Source organism: Coturnix japonica, chromosome 7, assembly GCF_054131305.1.
Source record: "Coturnix japonica strain WE chromosome 7, WE-NBRP24, whole genome shotgun sequence".
Lineage (NCBI taxonomy): Eukaryota > Metazoa > Chordata > Aves > Galliformes > Phasianidae > Coturnix > Coturnix japonica.
In genome coordinates, this window is record NC_140669.1 from 4,660,358 (window position 1) to 4,678,595 (window position 18,238).

Here is an 18,238-nt window from a genome sequence, read left to right on the forward strand (position 1 = left end):
AATTCTGCGAGCAGAGAGGTTGTGCAGATGAGAAGTGTGTGTGACTCCTCCCAGCCTCAGCTCCCTTGCTATGTAACAGAATTACCCTGATAAGCCCTCATCATGTAATTCCTCGTTATTTTTGTTATTCGTGTTGACTGGATTTTCAGGCTGCTCTCTGTATGAGACATAACTAAATAGATGTGTAATAAGAAATGACTGCCTCGCGTGGATGTGCACGCATAAGGAAATGGGGAACATTTTTCATCGCATTTCTGAGTGGGGAGCAGCACCAGCTCAGCAGCTGTGCCCTGTAAAAGATATATTAATTTTATTCCCATCAGGACCGATATTATTTGCTTTTACAGATCTGTTGCTAGGTCACATACAGTTGCATGCATCACGCCTGCAAAGCAGAAACTGGAAATAGCAACATCCCCTGACAAGTGGAGATGCGTGCTTTGGCCAGACGTGGGAAGCAGCATGTGACAAACACACAGAAATTGTTTGTATGGGATGTATAAATGCTGCAGGATTTCTTGCTGCTGTGTGTACTAGATGTGCTGTAGCCACCTTCTATGCTTATTTCTGATACAAACAACTTCCAGTAGCATTGTGGGCTATACTTGATACATAGGAGGTATTCTGCAAAATTGATTTGAGAGCCTATCAACTTGGTTCACGTAGTTAAGGCACATCTGCAGCCTAAGGCAAAACCAAGGACAGTGCGGCTGGTATCTCATGGAGCACGTTTTGCCTCCCCTGCCCAACTGCCCAGGGACTGCTGGCAATCAGCTCAGTGGAGAGCAGCTTCCAAAGGAGTCAGGAACAAGGCTGAAACAAGGCGATAAGATCTGCTGCTGTCCCTTAAGTCCAGCTGAGTAATGGCCCTCCAGCAAAACACAGTGAGATTTCCTCTTTCTGCAGCAGGAGAATGTATGGAGCTGTGTGATTCCCAACCCCATCAGCTCTTTTAGTTTTTACAGCATTATAAAAAAGCTTTTAATGCCTCTGGCTACATCAGCCACCCCAACCAGGGAAAAGGGACAAGGATAAAAGCTCCCTGTGAAGTGCTGCTGGGTGGGAATTGTGATGTTGGGCACAGAACTTGGTTGGTTTGGGGCATGTGCATGGGGACTGGGGAAATCCTCACTAATGGGGATGAGAATGGACTTAGGGACCTGCCCAGGGCTTTCTCAGTTGAAAAAGTGTTATCCAGGGTACTTCTGATGGCTTTTGGTTATTTTTTATGATTTTTTTTTTATTATTATTATTATTTTTCTGAATGGCTTTTAGTTTAGATCCTCTTAATGTGCATTTTTATAGCTGAACACTGGTAAACCCACAACCTGAAAAAACAATCCTCTATATTTATTTGTTTATATTTACATATAAATGAAAATTAATAGCCAAGGTGCATTTTCTCTGTCGGTAGTAAAAGGAAGAGTAGTCCCTGTGCATTTATTATGATTAGATATGATCAGTGTATGTCATGCATGAATGAAGCCATACCTGGAGCTGATTTTCCATCTTATATAGAAAGAACTTAGATGGTGCTCTTAATTATTATTATTTTTAACCTGCTACCTATCCTGAAGCGAAATTCTGGTTTATGCAGTGGTATCTCCACTGTCCCTGAGGTTCATCTCTCTCAGCCCAGTTCCAGATAGTCTACAGACAACACAACCAGCAAACTCGCATGAAAGTACGAGCAATTTTAATAGGACTACTGTGAGCAATTGCATTACTTAATACCATAATGTCAAAAGCAAGGCTATTATAATATTGCCAAAATATTTATCAAATAACATACACGGAGTATATTTTCAGTTCAGTGGTGAAATGATTGCATCTGAAACCAGCCTGGTGCTTCTGAACACCTGGGTTCCTATACATATCGTGCACATATTTTTGACTTAATTTACTGTCAGGATGTGATAGCTGCATACTCTGTGTATGTAAGTAAAGGAGGGGTATTACATCTCCTGATGACATAACTATAAAGAGCACCATATGGAAGGAGGAGACATTTCTTTCTAATTCATTATTACAATGGATATTCTCAAGTAGTTCTTTAGCTTTACAATTAGCTTTCATGCAAATATCAAGTACCAGGCTTTTTTTTTTTTTTTTTTTTTTTTTAACATGTTTTTCTTCGATAGTTTTCTGAAAATATTTTTTATTAGTGTTGCTTATTTTGAAGCATCAATTTAGCTCTTCTAGCTTCAAAGCAAGTCTCTTTAGTTACCTTAGGAAAATACTTTTATTGAGGATACAAAACCCTATCAATGCAGTAATCAAGTACTTGCTGCAGAAAATAGAATACAACCTATATTGAGTCCACTAACAGTAACAACGAATCTTTTCTGGCTCTAGAGGCAGAATTAATTATTTACATGTTTCTCATTAACTTTTTACCTACTGTTAACAGTAGGTTTTTAAAAGAATTCCTTTCTGTCTGTGATCAAAGTTTTCAGCAAGTCCATTTACAAGCAGTACACTTAGCCATTTTTAATTATTTGCAGTCTATCACAGAATGACATTTGCAATTTGTAAGCAATGTTGAAACTCTGCAGGTATTCCAGAAATTCCTGACAGGTCTTTCTGAGCAACCAATGGTTTCACTCACTGCCTTTGGCATGCTCTTGGATCAGATAGTATGTATGTCTTGTCTTCACCTTCCAAAATAATCAGAATCTCCGAAAGAGGCTGAAAGCTGTCTGTGTATTCCATGAAGCTAGAGGTTATGTGATTCTTTTGAGTTTTATCTTCTCTTTGGGATGTTCTGGTAGCACTATCAGCATGATTAGGGCAACAGGACATGAATTCATACTGGTATACCAGGAAAAAATCCTTTTTTTTTTTTTTTTTCTTCTCCCATGCTACATATTCTTTGGCAAGTCTGTCTCAGAGAAACCTGTGAAAAAGATGTCTTCACAATTCATCTCAGAATCAGGAAAATTTGCATTAATTTCAACAAAAAACAGTGAAGTTGATCAAAGTGGCTCTCTTAGAACCCAGAGTTTGAAGAAAACCAAAATGTGCGGCAAGACATTCCCATTTCTTGTTAAAAAGTCCATGGATTATCATGACTTTGTGAGTTTATGTAACTGAATCATTTTTTAATCTGTTCACCTTCAAAAAAAATAGCAAAGAGTATAATAGGAGTTAGATTCTTGTATCCATCAAGTCGTGCAATAAAATGGGCCATGATTTCCCAAAATGGCTGCTGAGCTTTCTCATGCTCCTAGCTGATGTGTCTTATTGTTCAGCCCTGGCACCATATGCATGTCTCCTTACTCAGGGAAGGCATTTATCCAGTGGCTAAAATAATGGCTAATGCAATGGCTCCTGTACCATGAAACAACCTGTTTCTGTTCTGTGACCCACTGCGAATGTGATAGGCTTATTGGCAATGTGACAAGCCCATACTGTTGTTCATCTTACTGAGCATAGGCAAGCACCAGCTGCTCCCAAGGAAAGTTCCACAAACTCTAATGAGCACCCAGGGAATAACAGGTTCAATTGAGGAGTTTCTTCTTCGTCTAAGCAGTAGTTGGCTTGCTTCTTTAATATTTTATTTCCATTATATCTCAAAAGGATGTGCAAGGTCTTGGTTTTCATACAGGCATTTAGCCTACATTTAAATACATAGAGTAAATTTATTAAGTATTTTGTGATGTTATTGAATGTCATAGATTTAAGATTTATTACCAAAGGAAATTACACTGAAACAATTTAGTGGAAGCAAAACAAAACCCATGACTTGATGATGGATGACTTTGTTCTATAGTCTAAGACTAATTATTTAACAAAGTCTTTGTTACTTTTGACTTTAGGCCAGTCAACATTGTGAGTTGACATATTCTAGAGTAATTAACAGAAATAGTCCAGTTGTAATGCATTACAAAGCCTTCAAAGGAGCAAGGCCCATTTAGATGGTATTATCAAGGTAAAGTGATTTTATTACGTCGCCATTGGTGTTCAGCCATAATTTTGCTGGTGATATTTAATCAATTTTACTAAATATGTTAAAAAATAAATACTGTAACAATAATTGCAAGCCCCATGTCTCTCAATGATACCTTACGAGTATCCTCTTCAGTGAGATGCCATCGCCTGCTGTGTTTACGGGTTCACAGCATGGAAGTCAAAAGCAATCTTGGCAGGTGCAGAAGATGTGTTCTTTTTTATAGTTGAAAAAAGATAACTGTTCTATAACTTGTAAACCTGCTTTATCTCAGACCATAGGATATTACAAGTCTCTTTGTGCTGGGGAAAATGCTTTCCTATCTCCTGTGCAAGTTCCTGAGACCCTGTTTAGCTTTGTCCCATCTGCTGAGCTTAATAGGCAAAGGGTTTTTTCCCTAATTTTGCTTTTTTTAATTTGTAAAGAAACTGCAGGCTATTATATTAGATTAATAAGTGATCTTAGATGAACAGTATGTACTGAGAGGAAACTGTTAAGAGGAGTGCTTTCTTGTGGATGCTTTACACACAGAACAAGTGTGCTTTATTTCCATCACAAATGTACTTCTTAAAAAGTGCTTTGTGGCACCAAACTCAAACCAAAAACTGCACAACAGAGCACTCAGCTGGAAGACAAGCAGAAGATTCAGTTGGGTTGAAACAGCAACAAACATTAACTTTTCCACACAGCTATTAGAGAAATAGGTGCTTTAATGGGCTTTCAACCGTTAAAAGGCTGAATTAGATGCTGAATTAGAGTATTCAATTAATAGGTAGTCAGCTGTGCAAAACCTAACCTGTGACATTAATGCTCTAAAGTCCAAATGAGTAAATGTGATTAAAGTATCTAATAAGCAAAAAGGTTTTCCTTGCTTTTATACAAATAGGTACCATAATGTTTATATGATATTTGCTGTGGCAAACTATTAATTTCAGTGCCTGTGTTGCATCAGTTTGAGCTGAGATAAAGGGTAAAGCTGGAAAACGAAATATTTTCTCTACTACATTTGCACTGTTTTCATGAACGCTCAGAAGCAGCAACCAAGGAATTGTTGGGTAGTTAACAGCAAATCTCATATTGCCAGTAAAAATGAATGGATGGAAAAGAAACTGCAGTAGTGAGAAACAGCAGTAACTGACTCTAGGCAATATCTGAATATTATGAATGTTAGAAGCCAAGGGCTATTTTTCTCAAGGTGAAATGTCCCTTAAAAAGTGGCTAAGAAAAACTAATCTGAAATGAGGTCATAAAAATGCCCGTACTTTTTGGAATGGATAACAGAAGTTGGGCTAAAAGAAAGGATGCATTCAAAATTAGCCTGTTGGAGGCTTATTTGAGAGACGCTAATCGTGTTTAAGCAATGTAATTATTTAAAAGCAGCCCATTATCTATTGCCTAAAAAGCAAAACAGGTTTGTAAAATGAAGTTATAACTCCAATTTGTGTAATATTTGGAGTGAATTCTCACCTTTAGTGGAGAGGGGGAAAAAAAAGCCATAAAAACTTCAGTAGAATGTTCATTTTCTTTAAAATGTTATGATAAACATTATTAATTTTCACAGGAAGGTGAGTGAGATGAGATCTCTTCATGAGAGATGAATTTATAAGACAACTATTAATTTTAAGAGCTGAAATAATAACATTTGGAGTGCTACTGATTTTATTCAACATCTGCTTTTCCCATTACATAATGGGTTGATATTTAATGCATCTCAAAAGTTGAAAACCTGGAATCTGAAAAACCCCCAGTTGAGAGAATGGAATAGAGGAAGCCTTATAGAAATAAATAACTGGGCTGACTGTAAATTGGCACTTTGCTCGTGTTAGGTCTTTCTAAGCTCACTGATGATAGCTTGTTTTTTCCATGAGATTACATGTACAAATTACTGATTTCAGTAATTTTTTTGTGTAATTTATTATGCAGTGAATGTACTGGAGGAAAACTGCCTGATGTGGTGGTCATGGGTTGATGACTGGACTAAATTATCTTAGTGGTCTTTTCCAACCTTAATGAGAGCCTATGGTTCTATGATCATTTCTCTAGTTTCAGTTATTTTCAGGGTGGGCTAAACTTGGTAACTGCTTTGAGCTTTTTTGACAATTTTACCAGTAAAAAGATGAGATCTTGAAAAAACTGTTTCCATAAAATGAGAAGATTTTCCTGTTCATGGCTGAAAGTGTGTTGTTTATGACCTATATTTCAGAAGCTCCTGTTCTACCTTCCAAGTCAACACTAACCACCACCATCTAACACTCCTTACACACCTAATACATAAAGTTGATAATTATTGTTTAATGCAGAAAAGAGGTTCATCAAGAGAAGCTCATAAGCTTTACTACTACCCTTTGCTCTTGAAGAGGAAGAAGTTTAAGAAAAACAAGCAAGGAGTAGTAAGTCCCTGTGGTTGATAGTTTGGGTGCCATAACTGATTTATAGGTTTGGGAAATATCTGTAATGCCCATATTATACTTGTTCTGGGGATAAAGAGAGGATTTAATTCTCTTGTGTTATCAATCTGTTACCTTTCAAGGCAATAAATTCACTTAAAAAAAAGGCAATTCAGCTCCATGGAATTGTTGTTGTAACATATAATTTATCACTTGCTATATGTAAGTACCAAAAGCGCAAACATTTAAAATCATCACCTATCAGAACTATGAAGAAATGAAAGAAAAATATTTCACAATAAATCTCTGTCCTTTCCAATGCAACCTGCTCTGTGATAAGGATGAAGGGTAAAAAGCAGGTTACTGAGAGCTTGAAATAATTCCAGTTTGTTCCATTATAAATGCTTCAACAGAGTTGTTAAAGCTCATTTCCTATTTGTGTAAGAGACAGGTGGCAGAAAAGAGGGAATTTGACAACTAGACTGTTGTGAATTGGTTTCTTCTGCAGTGGTGCAGTGGGGTTTTTTCTAGGAGACATCACAGAGACTTAAACTATGTGTTATTGGAAGTATCCTGTGGAGGAATCTAACTGTCCTTGTGCTGGGATCCTTGTCTCCTAGTCCTTCAAGTTAATCTGATATTGATGAATATCCTGATTAATACTTTAAATTTATTTAATCTATAATATCTGAAAAGAAATAATATTTATAACTTTTTCTTGAATGAATGCAGAAAACTTTAATCAAATTAGGGGACTGATCTACGTTGTCATTCATCCATTAGTTAGTCATGTTTTACATTTTAATACTATTTATATTGTATTTTCATTACAACAACAATGCTTTTTATTGACACCTCCCCCTCCTCCTGCATAACTTGCTTGTTCAGCAGCCTAAAGTACCCAAAGAGGGAACATCTGTGTTGAAGAAATAGAAGCAGCCACCACGTTTGCTCGAACAGAGCCCTGCCAAGGCTGCTCACAGTAATTGGGATTTCTTTGAATGCAACATCTGCTCATATACATCCTCTTATAGGATCACATTATGAAGGCCAGGATGGAATAAGAGGATGAAAGAAGAGATGACAGATATATGGACAGTCAGAGTTTTGATACCAGTTTATGCTAGTTTCATCCCAAGCCAAATTCCCTCCTTTTGTTGTTGAACCTGGTGGTTCTGCTCTGATTCTTGTTATTGCTCCTGGCTGGAAGATCTTGGGGGTTTGGAACCTCACTGTTCACCTTTTAAGATTTTGACTTCTTCAAAGAGAAAATTTCCAGTAAAAAGCTGAATGAAAATGGTTGAAGGTAGGAGCAGCCCCTTCCCACCTCATGCTTTTACACTGTTAGCACTGATAAGAAACTCCTGGGAAACACCTTTCTGATGTTGTTTCAAAGGAAACCATTTATTCAATGGAAAGCTGACTCTGAGAAAATCCTGTCTGCAGTTTTTCTGAGTAACAGTGGGTTTTGTATTAGTGTGATCTGTCCACAGTCAGTGCTACGAGTAGACATTTTTCTTACTCCTACTTTTTGTTATCTTGTCAAGAAAAGACTTTGGAAGAACAGGCAAAGACATTTATCAGTAGAAATTCAATTGCTTTTCTCTGCTCTATCCTGTGTTATTGGACTAATGCACTAACGTAAAAGTGTTTTGAAAATTTCCACTCCCTAAGAGTATTGTGATACTTCCACACTTATTTGCCTTAATTTTGAAGAAACACAATCAAAATGTGGGGATTTCTATTGTTATTAATTGTGTGTGTATATGTTTGGTTGATGTTTTTTTGTGGGTTATTTTTTTTCAACCAAATATTCCACTGCACTTAAGTGGAACAATATATGAAGCGGTTCTCCATGGAAGACAGAGCCATGACCAATTCTGACACTAGAGAAGCTCACAATAAAAATGATACATATACCAAGCAGATCTAAGAACAAGAAAGTTTAAAATAATAATCCTTTTTACTGATTTTGTGGAAACTAAATGCTTTCTTCTGAAAATAGATTCTGATCAGAAATCCCCAGCTGGTTCCAATATACACCATTTGAACATGGGTCTCTTCTTTTTATTAGCCTTTACTAATTGCCAGTATCTTCAGACCAAGAGGGATTTTTCTATGTGGAGCTGCTGAGCAATGACAGCCATTCTGTTAGGTATATCTTAGGGCACTCTGTACCAGAGATGTATTACAGATGTGATTTATATTGACATCTCTGCAATAGCCTGGCATTTTCCAGTTAAATAAGGAGCTCCCATGAAGAATGCTCACCTCATTTATGGCACACTAGTGAATGCTGACTTGCAGGCTGCTGAGATCCTGTCACCTAGCTTGGTGACAGAATCCATCTGAGAAGGGCGCTGATGTTGCATGCTGCAAATTTAATAAGGACATACTGTGCCCAGTTCAGATGGCCAGGGCAATGTGCATGGAGAACCAGGAGCAAGAGAAATATGCAGAGCACACCGAGTTGTGTGTGTACCAGGTCAGATAGGGGATTTCATCCAACCTCAACCCATTCTGAGCAACAACATATTTTGAAGGAACTGATTTAATATCTCTAACAGGTTTATTTAGACCTTAAGCACTTATTCTCTATCTTCATCTTTTCTTCATCTTTTCTTTAGAGTGTGAGTGCCCATAGTTTGGCCCATCAGCTAATGAGGAGTACTGTACGGAAATCCACTAGAGTTCTCCCACAAGGATATTAGAAACTGAAGGATAAACCCGCTGAATGTGCAAATCACTCTGCTCTCCAGGAGCTGTGCAAAGGGGAGCATGCTTCTGTATAATGATTTATTATTCTAAAAATGGCAGTTAGTTCTCACTAAATGAAGAGCTTTGTCTTGTGAATTATGTGTACAGCTTCTCATGTTATTTTCTGAAGAATCCTACTAATGAAAATGAGTGACTTCTGTTAACTGAAAGGTCTGCTGTACTCTAAACAAAACAGAGGACAGCCCAGCCCTAATAACCATGTGACCATTGTTTATTTCCCCAAACCACACACAAGGCGAGACAAAGTGTTTCCCATTTAGTTTCATTTACTTGAAATAACAGCGGTGAGATAGAGAATAGTTGTTTGAGTTACCAAGGTAAGTTAATGTTGTGCTTTGGATATAAGTATATTGTTTGGTTTTTGTCCAGTATACACAGAGTTGAGTAACAGAAATGAGAGCAGAGGAGAATTCCAGAATTGAGAACCTTCTTGGCCCTTTTTGTAGAATCCTTGGGGTTGGGTCCCCCATGCTTGAGACTGCTAGGATTTGGTTAAAATCTGCTATGTTGAGCTTTCCACCTCTTCTGAAACTGCAGAAGAGTCGCAAGTCCCTGAACTTAGGCAGCTCATATCAAGAGAAGAGGAATGGACCTTAGGAGCACAAGGAGCTTATTTTTTGTTGCTGGAAGAGACAGGTATTTTCTGTCAGATAAGCCAAGCAAACAGAAAAGCACAGAGGAGGCTTCTGGCATAAGTAAATGCATAAATTCAGACTTGCAGAAAATGTTATGCTATTAAATGATATGTCTTTTTCCTCTGAAGGACTCTGTCCTACTAACAAAGTGTACGTACATGCAGGGTCATGCTATCTTTGCCAGCTACGAATAATGAATCCTCTCTGCCGAGAAAGCAACCCCAAGAGACAGCCTCACAGTGAAGATACTCCTCATAAGAAGGAGAAAGAAATAAACTCAGAGTATTGTTTCTAGATCAGTTTCTAACAAGTGCCTGTGCTTAAAAAGGAGAGTGCTCCCACAACTTCCACATTTCCACTGGCTGTTGCAGCCGGTTCCCAGCCCCACAATGCCAGCTTGCAAAGTGGGATCTTCTGGGCAAACACTGTCTCTTTCTTGTAAAAAGAAGAATCTGAATACCTAACATGCGTAACTATCGAACAATTTTTGGCTAAGGCTGAACTGCTGTTGCCAGCTCCCAGCTGTGACTTCTGGCTGGTTTTAACTCCCCATACTCATCTGTGCTATTCAAAATGAGTGCAATACAAGGTGGATTAGTGTAAAGTCTTCAGAGTTGTGTTGCCTTGTTGTATAGACAACGAAGCTAATTGTGTCAAGTATCCTCAACTTTCTGGGCAGTTTCCACTTCTCTTACTTGAAACTAATGGTGTCGGAACTGAGAGTGTATTTTGCAGTATTTCTTTGCTGATTCTCCATGGCTTTAGTTTCCTGTTATTTTTTTGGATTAATAACTTGGGGAGGAAGGAGATCCTGTTTATTCTTTTTATGTCTTAGGTAAGGCTTTGTCTTGATCTGGGAGGTGGGGAAGGTTTACACGTTATTTTCTCACCTGAAATTGTTTGTCCTTGCAAATTGAAGGGAGACAAATTCAGCCCTGGAAAACCTCCTGCCTGGGACAATAACATGTCATGTCATCTGTACCAGCGATATCTACCTTCAGATTCTCCCTCTGGTTGAAACCTGCTAAAGGAGACGGCAGGTAAGGAAATAAGCAAGCCAACTTAAGCATCTCTTCTTTCTTGTATAGCAGATTTTGAATATCTTTCATGGATTCTTTTTTCGGCTAGTTACTTTTTCTGTCTGAATTCAAAAGGCCTATAATAGCTGGAGTGTTTGTGGAAAGCTTTCTCACTTTGTTGCAGATTGCTTTTGCTTGCCAGCATTTTTATTTCAACCCAATCCGCAGCAGATTTCAGAGGTTTTATTAATCCCCGTAGATAAATATTAGAGTTGCAAATTTTTTTTAGAATCCTAGAACCACAGAAGCCTTAGGTTGGAGGGGAACTTAAAGATCATCCATTTCCACCTCCATGTTGTAGGATTGTTGCCTCCCACCATATTGGGCTGCCCATGGCCCCATCCAACCTGGCTCTGAGCATCTTCAGGGATGGGGAACCCACAACCCACATTAGGCACAAAAACAGTGTCAGGGCCTCACCACCCTTTCAAGTGTTTTCATCCGTTTGTGTTAAGGAGATGAATGAAGATCTCCTAGGAAAAAGAAAAAGAAGAAAAAAAAAATGATTAGAACAACTGGGTTTAAAGTCTTAGTGAACTTGAAGGAATATATTCTAGAGGTCAGTAATATCAATGGAAAGACTCCTAGGAAGCTGTGGAGTTATAACTCAGGCCCGTGACATAGCTCATCCAATAAGACTGTTCTAAGCAGCTGTTTTTCGACATTTAAATCCATAATCAAAATTAAGAGAGAGGTTTTAGAAGGTTCTTTTCAAATAACCTATGGGTCTCAAAGAATCCAGTGGTAAATCTCTTCAAAGGATGTAGTTAAAACAAATGAGCAGCATTTGGAATATTTGGATATGCTGTGGAACATTTTTAATGGTTTTATTTACATTTTTAAAGGCAATGCTCCTCATAGTGATGTGAGTGGATTGTTTACAGAGTTCTTTATTACTGTATCATCAGATAATTCACTATATCCTTGCTTAAACAAGCAGAAGCAAAATAATCAAACTTAACAAGTCGGAGAAAAGAAACACTGGCAGGTATGGAAAACAGTGAGCAGTGGGAGAGGATATGATATCCCCTGAATAAAATGGCACAAATACAGAGCATAGCACGTATTAAGAGCAAATTCTTCATACCACTCTTTAGGTTGACAGTATATATTACCTTACAATAAACACTGCTCAGAGGGACCCACGCTGAGGTGCTTCAAAATTAGATAAAACTTAAGAAAAATGTGATTGAAAAGCACGTATGACTGAACTCTTTCTGTCATTTGCTTCTGTTTTCCAGCCTTCTGTTTTCCCACCTTCTGAAACACAGATCTTTTTCTCACGAAGAGCTGACAGACCAGATGATGGCAAGATTTATTTCAGTAGCAAACGATGATTCTCTAAAATAGCATGCAAAGGTGCATCAACCCAGGACACAAACTTTCGGACAGAGTGATTCTGTAACAGGTTTGAAGCAGTTGAATTTGAAAACAAACTACTTGTGTACTCATATTTTAGCATTTTTATACTTCTCTCCTATAAAACACGATGTCAGATGTAACTGCAGTGGCTTGAACTCAGTGTCGACTGCCTTGACAACATGGTGAGCAGGCAGGTTTGGTTTACAGCCCCAGTGTCTTCAGGCTCACCTCTCACCACCCATCCTGGCGGTACGCGCTGTTCTCACCCTCTGCGGGTGCGTGTGTGCGCGGGTGTGCTATGGGGTGTGTAAATCAGAGCAGCTGCAGGGAAAGCAGCTGCAGAGACACATGCGCTCAGCTGCTGAGTGCGTGGGGGGGTGAGCGTGGTTTGTGTGTTGCTGGAGGGCTTCCCTCTTGGAAATTCTGGGATTAATGACACATTAAGCCCTCTCCGAGAGACTGGATTGAAAAAGAAAGGGGGGGGGGGGGGAGAGTGAGGGGGGAAACAAAGAAATTGCAACAGGCAGGCAGGCTGATGTGTTTTCCTGCAAAGTTTAGGACTTCAAAAGTTAACTTCTAAGCAACTGCAGATGCGTGGATAAAAGCTGCCTTGGACACTATGCAGCAGCCCTTACCTTCCCAGCAGCATCTCCAACTTGTTGCCTGCCTCTGCTGGATTCCCCTGTTGGCCATTAGCAGTGAGTCAGCTCCATTAGGTAAGGATTTTTTTTAACTTTTTAATTATTTGATAGTCATCTGGGAGACAGAGTTCATGTGTATTTTAGAGCAGAGATGATCCTGTTTACATTTACTATTGAATGTGGGTTAGAGTGATAGAGGGCTATTATTAGAGTTGCCAAAATAGAATGGAAGTAAGGTTAACATAAACAGCTTCTAAAGTAATGAAGGAGGTCACAGTGACAGCCAGGCATGCTTATGGCACAAGATGTTTATTGTCCCTTAGAGGAGGGTTGTATGGTGTCTTATTTTTAATAGAGACATTGCAAGCCTCTGAAAATTGTTACTTCTTACAAGAAAATTTCAAGAGATTTAAAGAATAATCATAATGTTTTCCCATAAATGAATCGTAAAAGAAGAAAACACTTTAAAATCAGAATCTATTCCTCTAACGAAAGGAGTGCACACACTGTATATCAGAGCAATGTTCCAGATTAGTTAATTACACATATAATAATATGCAGCTATATAGTCTCTGGCAGTAAAAAGTTCATAAGTAGTTTTTCTGCTGCTCTGTGCATTAATTGCAAGGCTTGTTTCACTGTACAAGGCACAAGGTTCGAAGAGGACATAGATTTTACATACATAACTTGTTTATTCAGCTTTATTAATCCACCGCAAGAACGCACTGAAAATTATGTCAGATGTTATTCAGCCAGTAAAAACAGAGTTTAAACAGAGTTAAAGCAATCAATCAGACAAACAAACAAAAACAAGAAGAAAAGCCATAGGACCAAAGCACAGTGCTGTCATAATTGTGGATATAGCCTGGGTGAATTTTGTGGAGGTACTTCATGGAAGAGTGTTGCATATTTTTTCAATTCTAATTCCAGGAGAGTTTTGACTGGTTTTAAAGGTGTTTGTCAGCCAGCACTCATTAGCTGTATGAAGATAAAACAATTTAAAGCGCTCTTCATTTGAATATCAAAGGGTCACCCAACAAGGTTTGCAGTACTAAACACAAGGCAAATGACCTTCTCGCCTTTATCTTCAAACAATGCCTTTAATTTCTGAATCCTTTTGAAGGGTTGCCAGTGATATGGAGTGTAGTAGCTCCTTATCTGATAGAACAAGCTTTTCATCAAGGGGAAATGACCTTTTAACTCCTTGTAACAAAGTAACTGGTTTCCCACTGTATTTCTGTTACTGGAGGTATTATACTTCAACATACTTATTAAGCTGGAAACACAGAACAAGAGTCAGAAAATAGTTCAACGTCTCTTAGGTGATATAGAAGAATTCTTAAGACTGTTTTTTTTCTCTCTTACTGTGAACTCGAAGTAAACTGCTCAGAAAAGTTTGCATTCTGACAGATTGCATGGTGACATTATAAGGATATTAACAGAGCCATATGCTGTTTACTTTTGTACTCTGAGTATAACAAATCTACTAATCCCATAAGAATTTAACTATGAATAAGGAGCGTCTGACCAAACAGCTTTTTGCAGATGCCTCATTAGGAGTGAAGCGAAGATGAAAAAGTCTTTTAAAGACCAAGAAAGAACTTCATCATCTTCTGCAGTCTTATTTTAGGGAATGAAGCTCCCAGTGATTGCAGATTTTCACATTATTTGGGTTTTTCCATCATTTCTTGTGATCGAAGAACAAGAAAGGTTTACCAGTAACGTCCATAGCTGCTCTGGGTAGTAGATTAAGTGAAACATTAGGCACAAAAGCAGCTGAGTGAATCATAGATGCGGGAGGGTTGGCACAACACAGCCTGTCAGACTTTTCTAAGATGAAATTCAGTAAATAAGTCGATCAAAAGAAAAAAAGGAAAGACAATGGCATTTTTGTGGACGTATTTTAGACAAAAGTATCCATCTTAAAATAGATAGCTGCTTGCAGCATCACCGTCTAGATTGAATTGCTCCCTGTCCATTCTGGAGACTTTTTATTATGTGTAATTGGAAAAGTTTGGAACTTGGGTACATTTCATGCAAAGGCACCAACCTGCCATCAAAGCCCACAAAATCCACTGGAATTTTTGGAAAATTACACTGCCAGGTGTTGCATAGATGGTAAAGTCAGATACAATTATTAGTGTGTCCAGTAACGTTATAAATGCTGCTCTTGCTTTCCGTAAAAGAGCAAGATGAAAATCAGAATGTGTAATCTGCTTTGGGCACTACCCATAAGCAACTCATGATCTCATCTTTGAGCTTCTGCTGTCAAATCTGAGCGTTATGAACTTTCCACATTTTCAGCAGAATTCTGCTTATGCTGGGAATTAAGCAAAAATAGGATGAGCTGGGAAAATGTCCCTCCATGTGTATCTCAGATGGAGTGTTTCCAATTATTCAGGAGCTTTCCCACATGCCACATACACCTACTGCAGAAGGCAAACTCTTGGTTGGACTTCATTGTGGCCTTCCAGTATTTGAAGGGAGCATATAAACAGGAGGGGAATGACTTTTTACAAAGGTGGATAGTGGTAGGACAAGGGGGAATGGTTTTAAACTGAGACAGGGGAGGTTTAGGTTAGCTATTAGGAGGAAGTTTTTCACTCAGAAGGTGGTGATGCACTGGAAGAGGTTTCCCAAGGAGGCTGTGGATGCCCCATCCCTGGAGGCATTCAAGGCCAGGCTGGATGTGGCTCAGGGCAGCCTGGTCTGATGCCTGGTGACCCTGAACATAGCAGGGGGTTGGAACTGCATGATCATTGTGGTCCTTTTCAATCCAGGCCATTTTGTGATTCTGTGATTCCAAATGCCACCCATGGCCGTGAGTGAGCTTGGTCAGGGACATTCCAGTGACTTAAGAAATTACACTGGGATTATTCTGGCTCTATGTCTTCACTCTGTGCAAATGACATTCACAGCACTGTGCAACCAAAAAATACCCATCTGAATGCTTGCCTAAAGAAGTAAAACCAAGACTGGCTTTACGGCTAACAGGCATTAAGGGCTGCCAAAGAGTAAGGAACAGCAGTTACATTGTGTTTGTATTCTGAAATCATTTTTAATAATCAAAAAGTATTTTCAGGGTAATATTTACTACTCTCTTATTAAGGCTTTTGTCAACATTAGGTAACCTCATTGGATTCATGGTCTGGAATTAATCCAGTTTGTGGTGTTTGACTCAGGAGTCAAATGTGGTCTTATCTGATTACGTGCAGTCAATGCAGAGCTAGCAGCAATGTTGTACGGTGATTTCTGTTTCTTGATAGCTTTTGCTCTCCTTTTTTCCTCTCCTTTTTTACCCAGAAGATGACAAAGCTGTCCTCACTGCTAGGATAGTGCTTTTATAAAGAAGGCAAAGTGGAGCAGCTGTTGCCAGCTGAGGCTGGAGGAATCTCTTTCTTTCACCTCACAAGTATGTTTGTGTCTCTCCTGCATAGCATCAGTATGTCCCCATTGGATGTCAAGGCCTTGCGGTTTGATAGATAAATGATTTTTAGCTCATACATTTGCCCTTCAATGTGATGATGAAACGAATGTTCATTTTCAAAGTTATACAGGCTTAAAAAATCTGTTTGGTGTGATAGGGCTGCTTCTCAAGGCTTTGCCTGTTCCCACTGACCTGTGAAATGTACACACTCTTTAAACTTCTAAACAGCTGTTTATTACTCTACCCTGCACTAAAATCAAGGATCATTTTATTAGACACTGTTTACAACAGTGTAGGACATTCATGGACAAAATGTTTACTTTAATGGCCCAGTTCCTCAAAGTTATTTTGTCTCCAAACGCCAACTGCTAAGAGGTATTGTATACATCTAACTTCCTTTGCAATCGATAGGAGCTGCAAGTAGTCAAGACAAATCAGTGTTTGTTCCTAAATTGACAAGACAAATTGCTGCAGAGAGGAAGCACCATCATTCTGTTTTACAGATGGGATAGAGATGTGAAGTGGCTCAAGGTCACACAGAAAATCCTTGGGCAGAACTGAGATCTGTACCAAGGCCTGAGAAGTGACATCCCAGCCCTGTTAACTGCAGCACAGCTCTTAACTGAAACAAAAGCCAACACAGGAAATAGGAGTGTAATAGAAATGCTCAACCCTTCTTCATCTTCCTGATAAACTCCAATGGCTGTGCACATAAACACAAGGAGACACAAAGCATTGCTGGTGATATTTAAAGGTTTTAGCATATTTCAGATGACCAAAACTTGAAATGCATCCCGTCTGATTTCAGTCATGAAAGGGTTCAGTCCCTCCCAAGATGCTATATTGAAGAACACATCTGTAGCCTGTAGGCTGTATTAGCAAGCTTTGGAAATGTCTCTTTCATTACAGTATCTTTCCTCCATTTTTTTTGTGACGTAGACTGTCTCTTCTAAAAGCCTGTGGAAATGGTGACAAAGACCATTTGTGGCTATTAACTGGATTTGTACCAAATCCCCTTAAATAATATGCTGAGAAAAGCTCTGAAGGCAGCCAAACTACTGATTTGTCTGACTTTGGCCTGAAAGCTTGTTTTCATGGCCATCCCTGTGTATGTTCTGACTTTTTGTCTCCTGTGTTCATGGATAGCCATCCTGCTGTTACACAGGTGGACATTCGGTGCTGGATGCTGCCAATGCTCATTACAAAAACACAGTCTTTAATGCCGAGTTGACAGTGTTGCCTTTTCCAAGCTTTTTAAGTTTTCTTCAAAGCCATGTAGTTTACCTTCAGTTATGACTTTTATTAATTTCATGATGGCAGCTACACTGTGAGTTTTGCCCTGAAAGGAGATTATTCATGGCAAAAAAAAAAAAACAAATAAACCATTAGTTTGAGGAATATTTTTCATCTGACTTTGAAACACAATTATAACCATGTGTTAGTGCGTGCAATTGTTTGTACAGCTATTCTGGAAGGAGCTTTGTGTGCTAAGCTCTTAGGAGATTTACTTAATGAATGTATGTACTTACTTGCTTCTTTCTGACATATATTATTTTGATTATTCCGACGTCTATTACTTTGATTGCTGTATTCACACTGCATGGCATCCACAGAGAGCCACGAGGGAATATTCTACATATTGAAAGGCAAAAAATTGATTGCCTAATATAGTTGAGGGATTGTAGTCGTATGTTTTGCTCCTTTTGCTGGTTTTATATTATTCATCGATTGAGAGCAAGTTTATCTTATTCCCCTATTTTGTTCACAAAGCAGCTTCCATGAGCTGGCTAGCAATTTATCTGCATACTGAAATAATGTAATGCATCTCCTGTGGTAGCTGGAGCATTTTACAACTCAACTATCCCTTGGCAGCTTTGTGTGTTGACAGTTTCAGTAAATGGTCCCTCATGTAGAGTCTTGCTCACGCCTCAGTAGCTCACTGGCCCTTGCAGCTTCTATGAACTAGTTGGTGGGTACCCC

The 18,238-nt window shown here is 38.8% G+C and overlaps 1 protein-coding gene across 3 annotated transcripts in view; it reads left to right on the forward strand.

The window, feature by feature from the left end:
* The first annotated feature begins 10,666 nt into the window (after nucleotides 1-10,666).
* Nucleotides 10,667-18,238, forward strand: part of LOC107317000 (von Willebrand factor D and EGF domain-containing protein-like) — a 162,922-nt gene continuing 155,350 nt past the window's right edge. For all 3 annotated transcript variants that reach the window (XM_085552978.1, XM_015869184.3, XM_085552981.1), the window contains exons 1-2: nucleotides 10,667-10,789; nucleotides 12,070-12,906. In XM_085552978.1, the coding sequence (XP_085409104.1) occupies nucleotides 12,810-12,906 (97 nt within the window). In that variant the 5' untranslated portion in view covers nucleotides 10,667-10,789; nucleotides 12,070-12,809. The remainder of the gene's footprint in view (nucleotides 10,790-12,069; nucleotides 12,907-18,238) is intronic.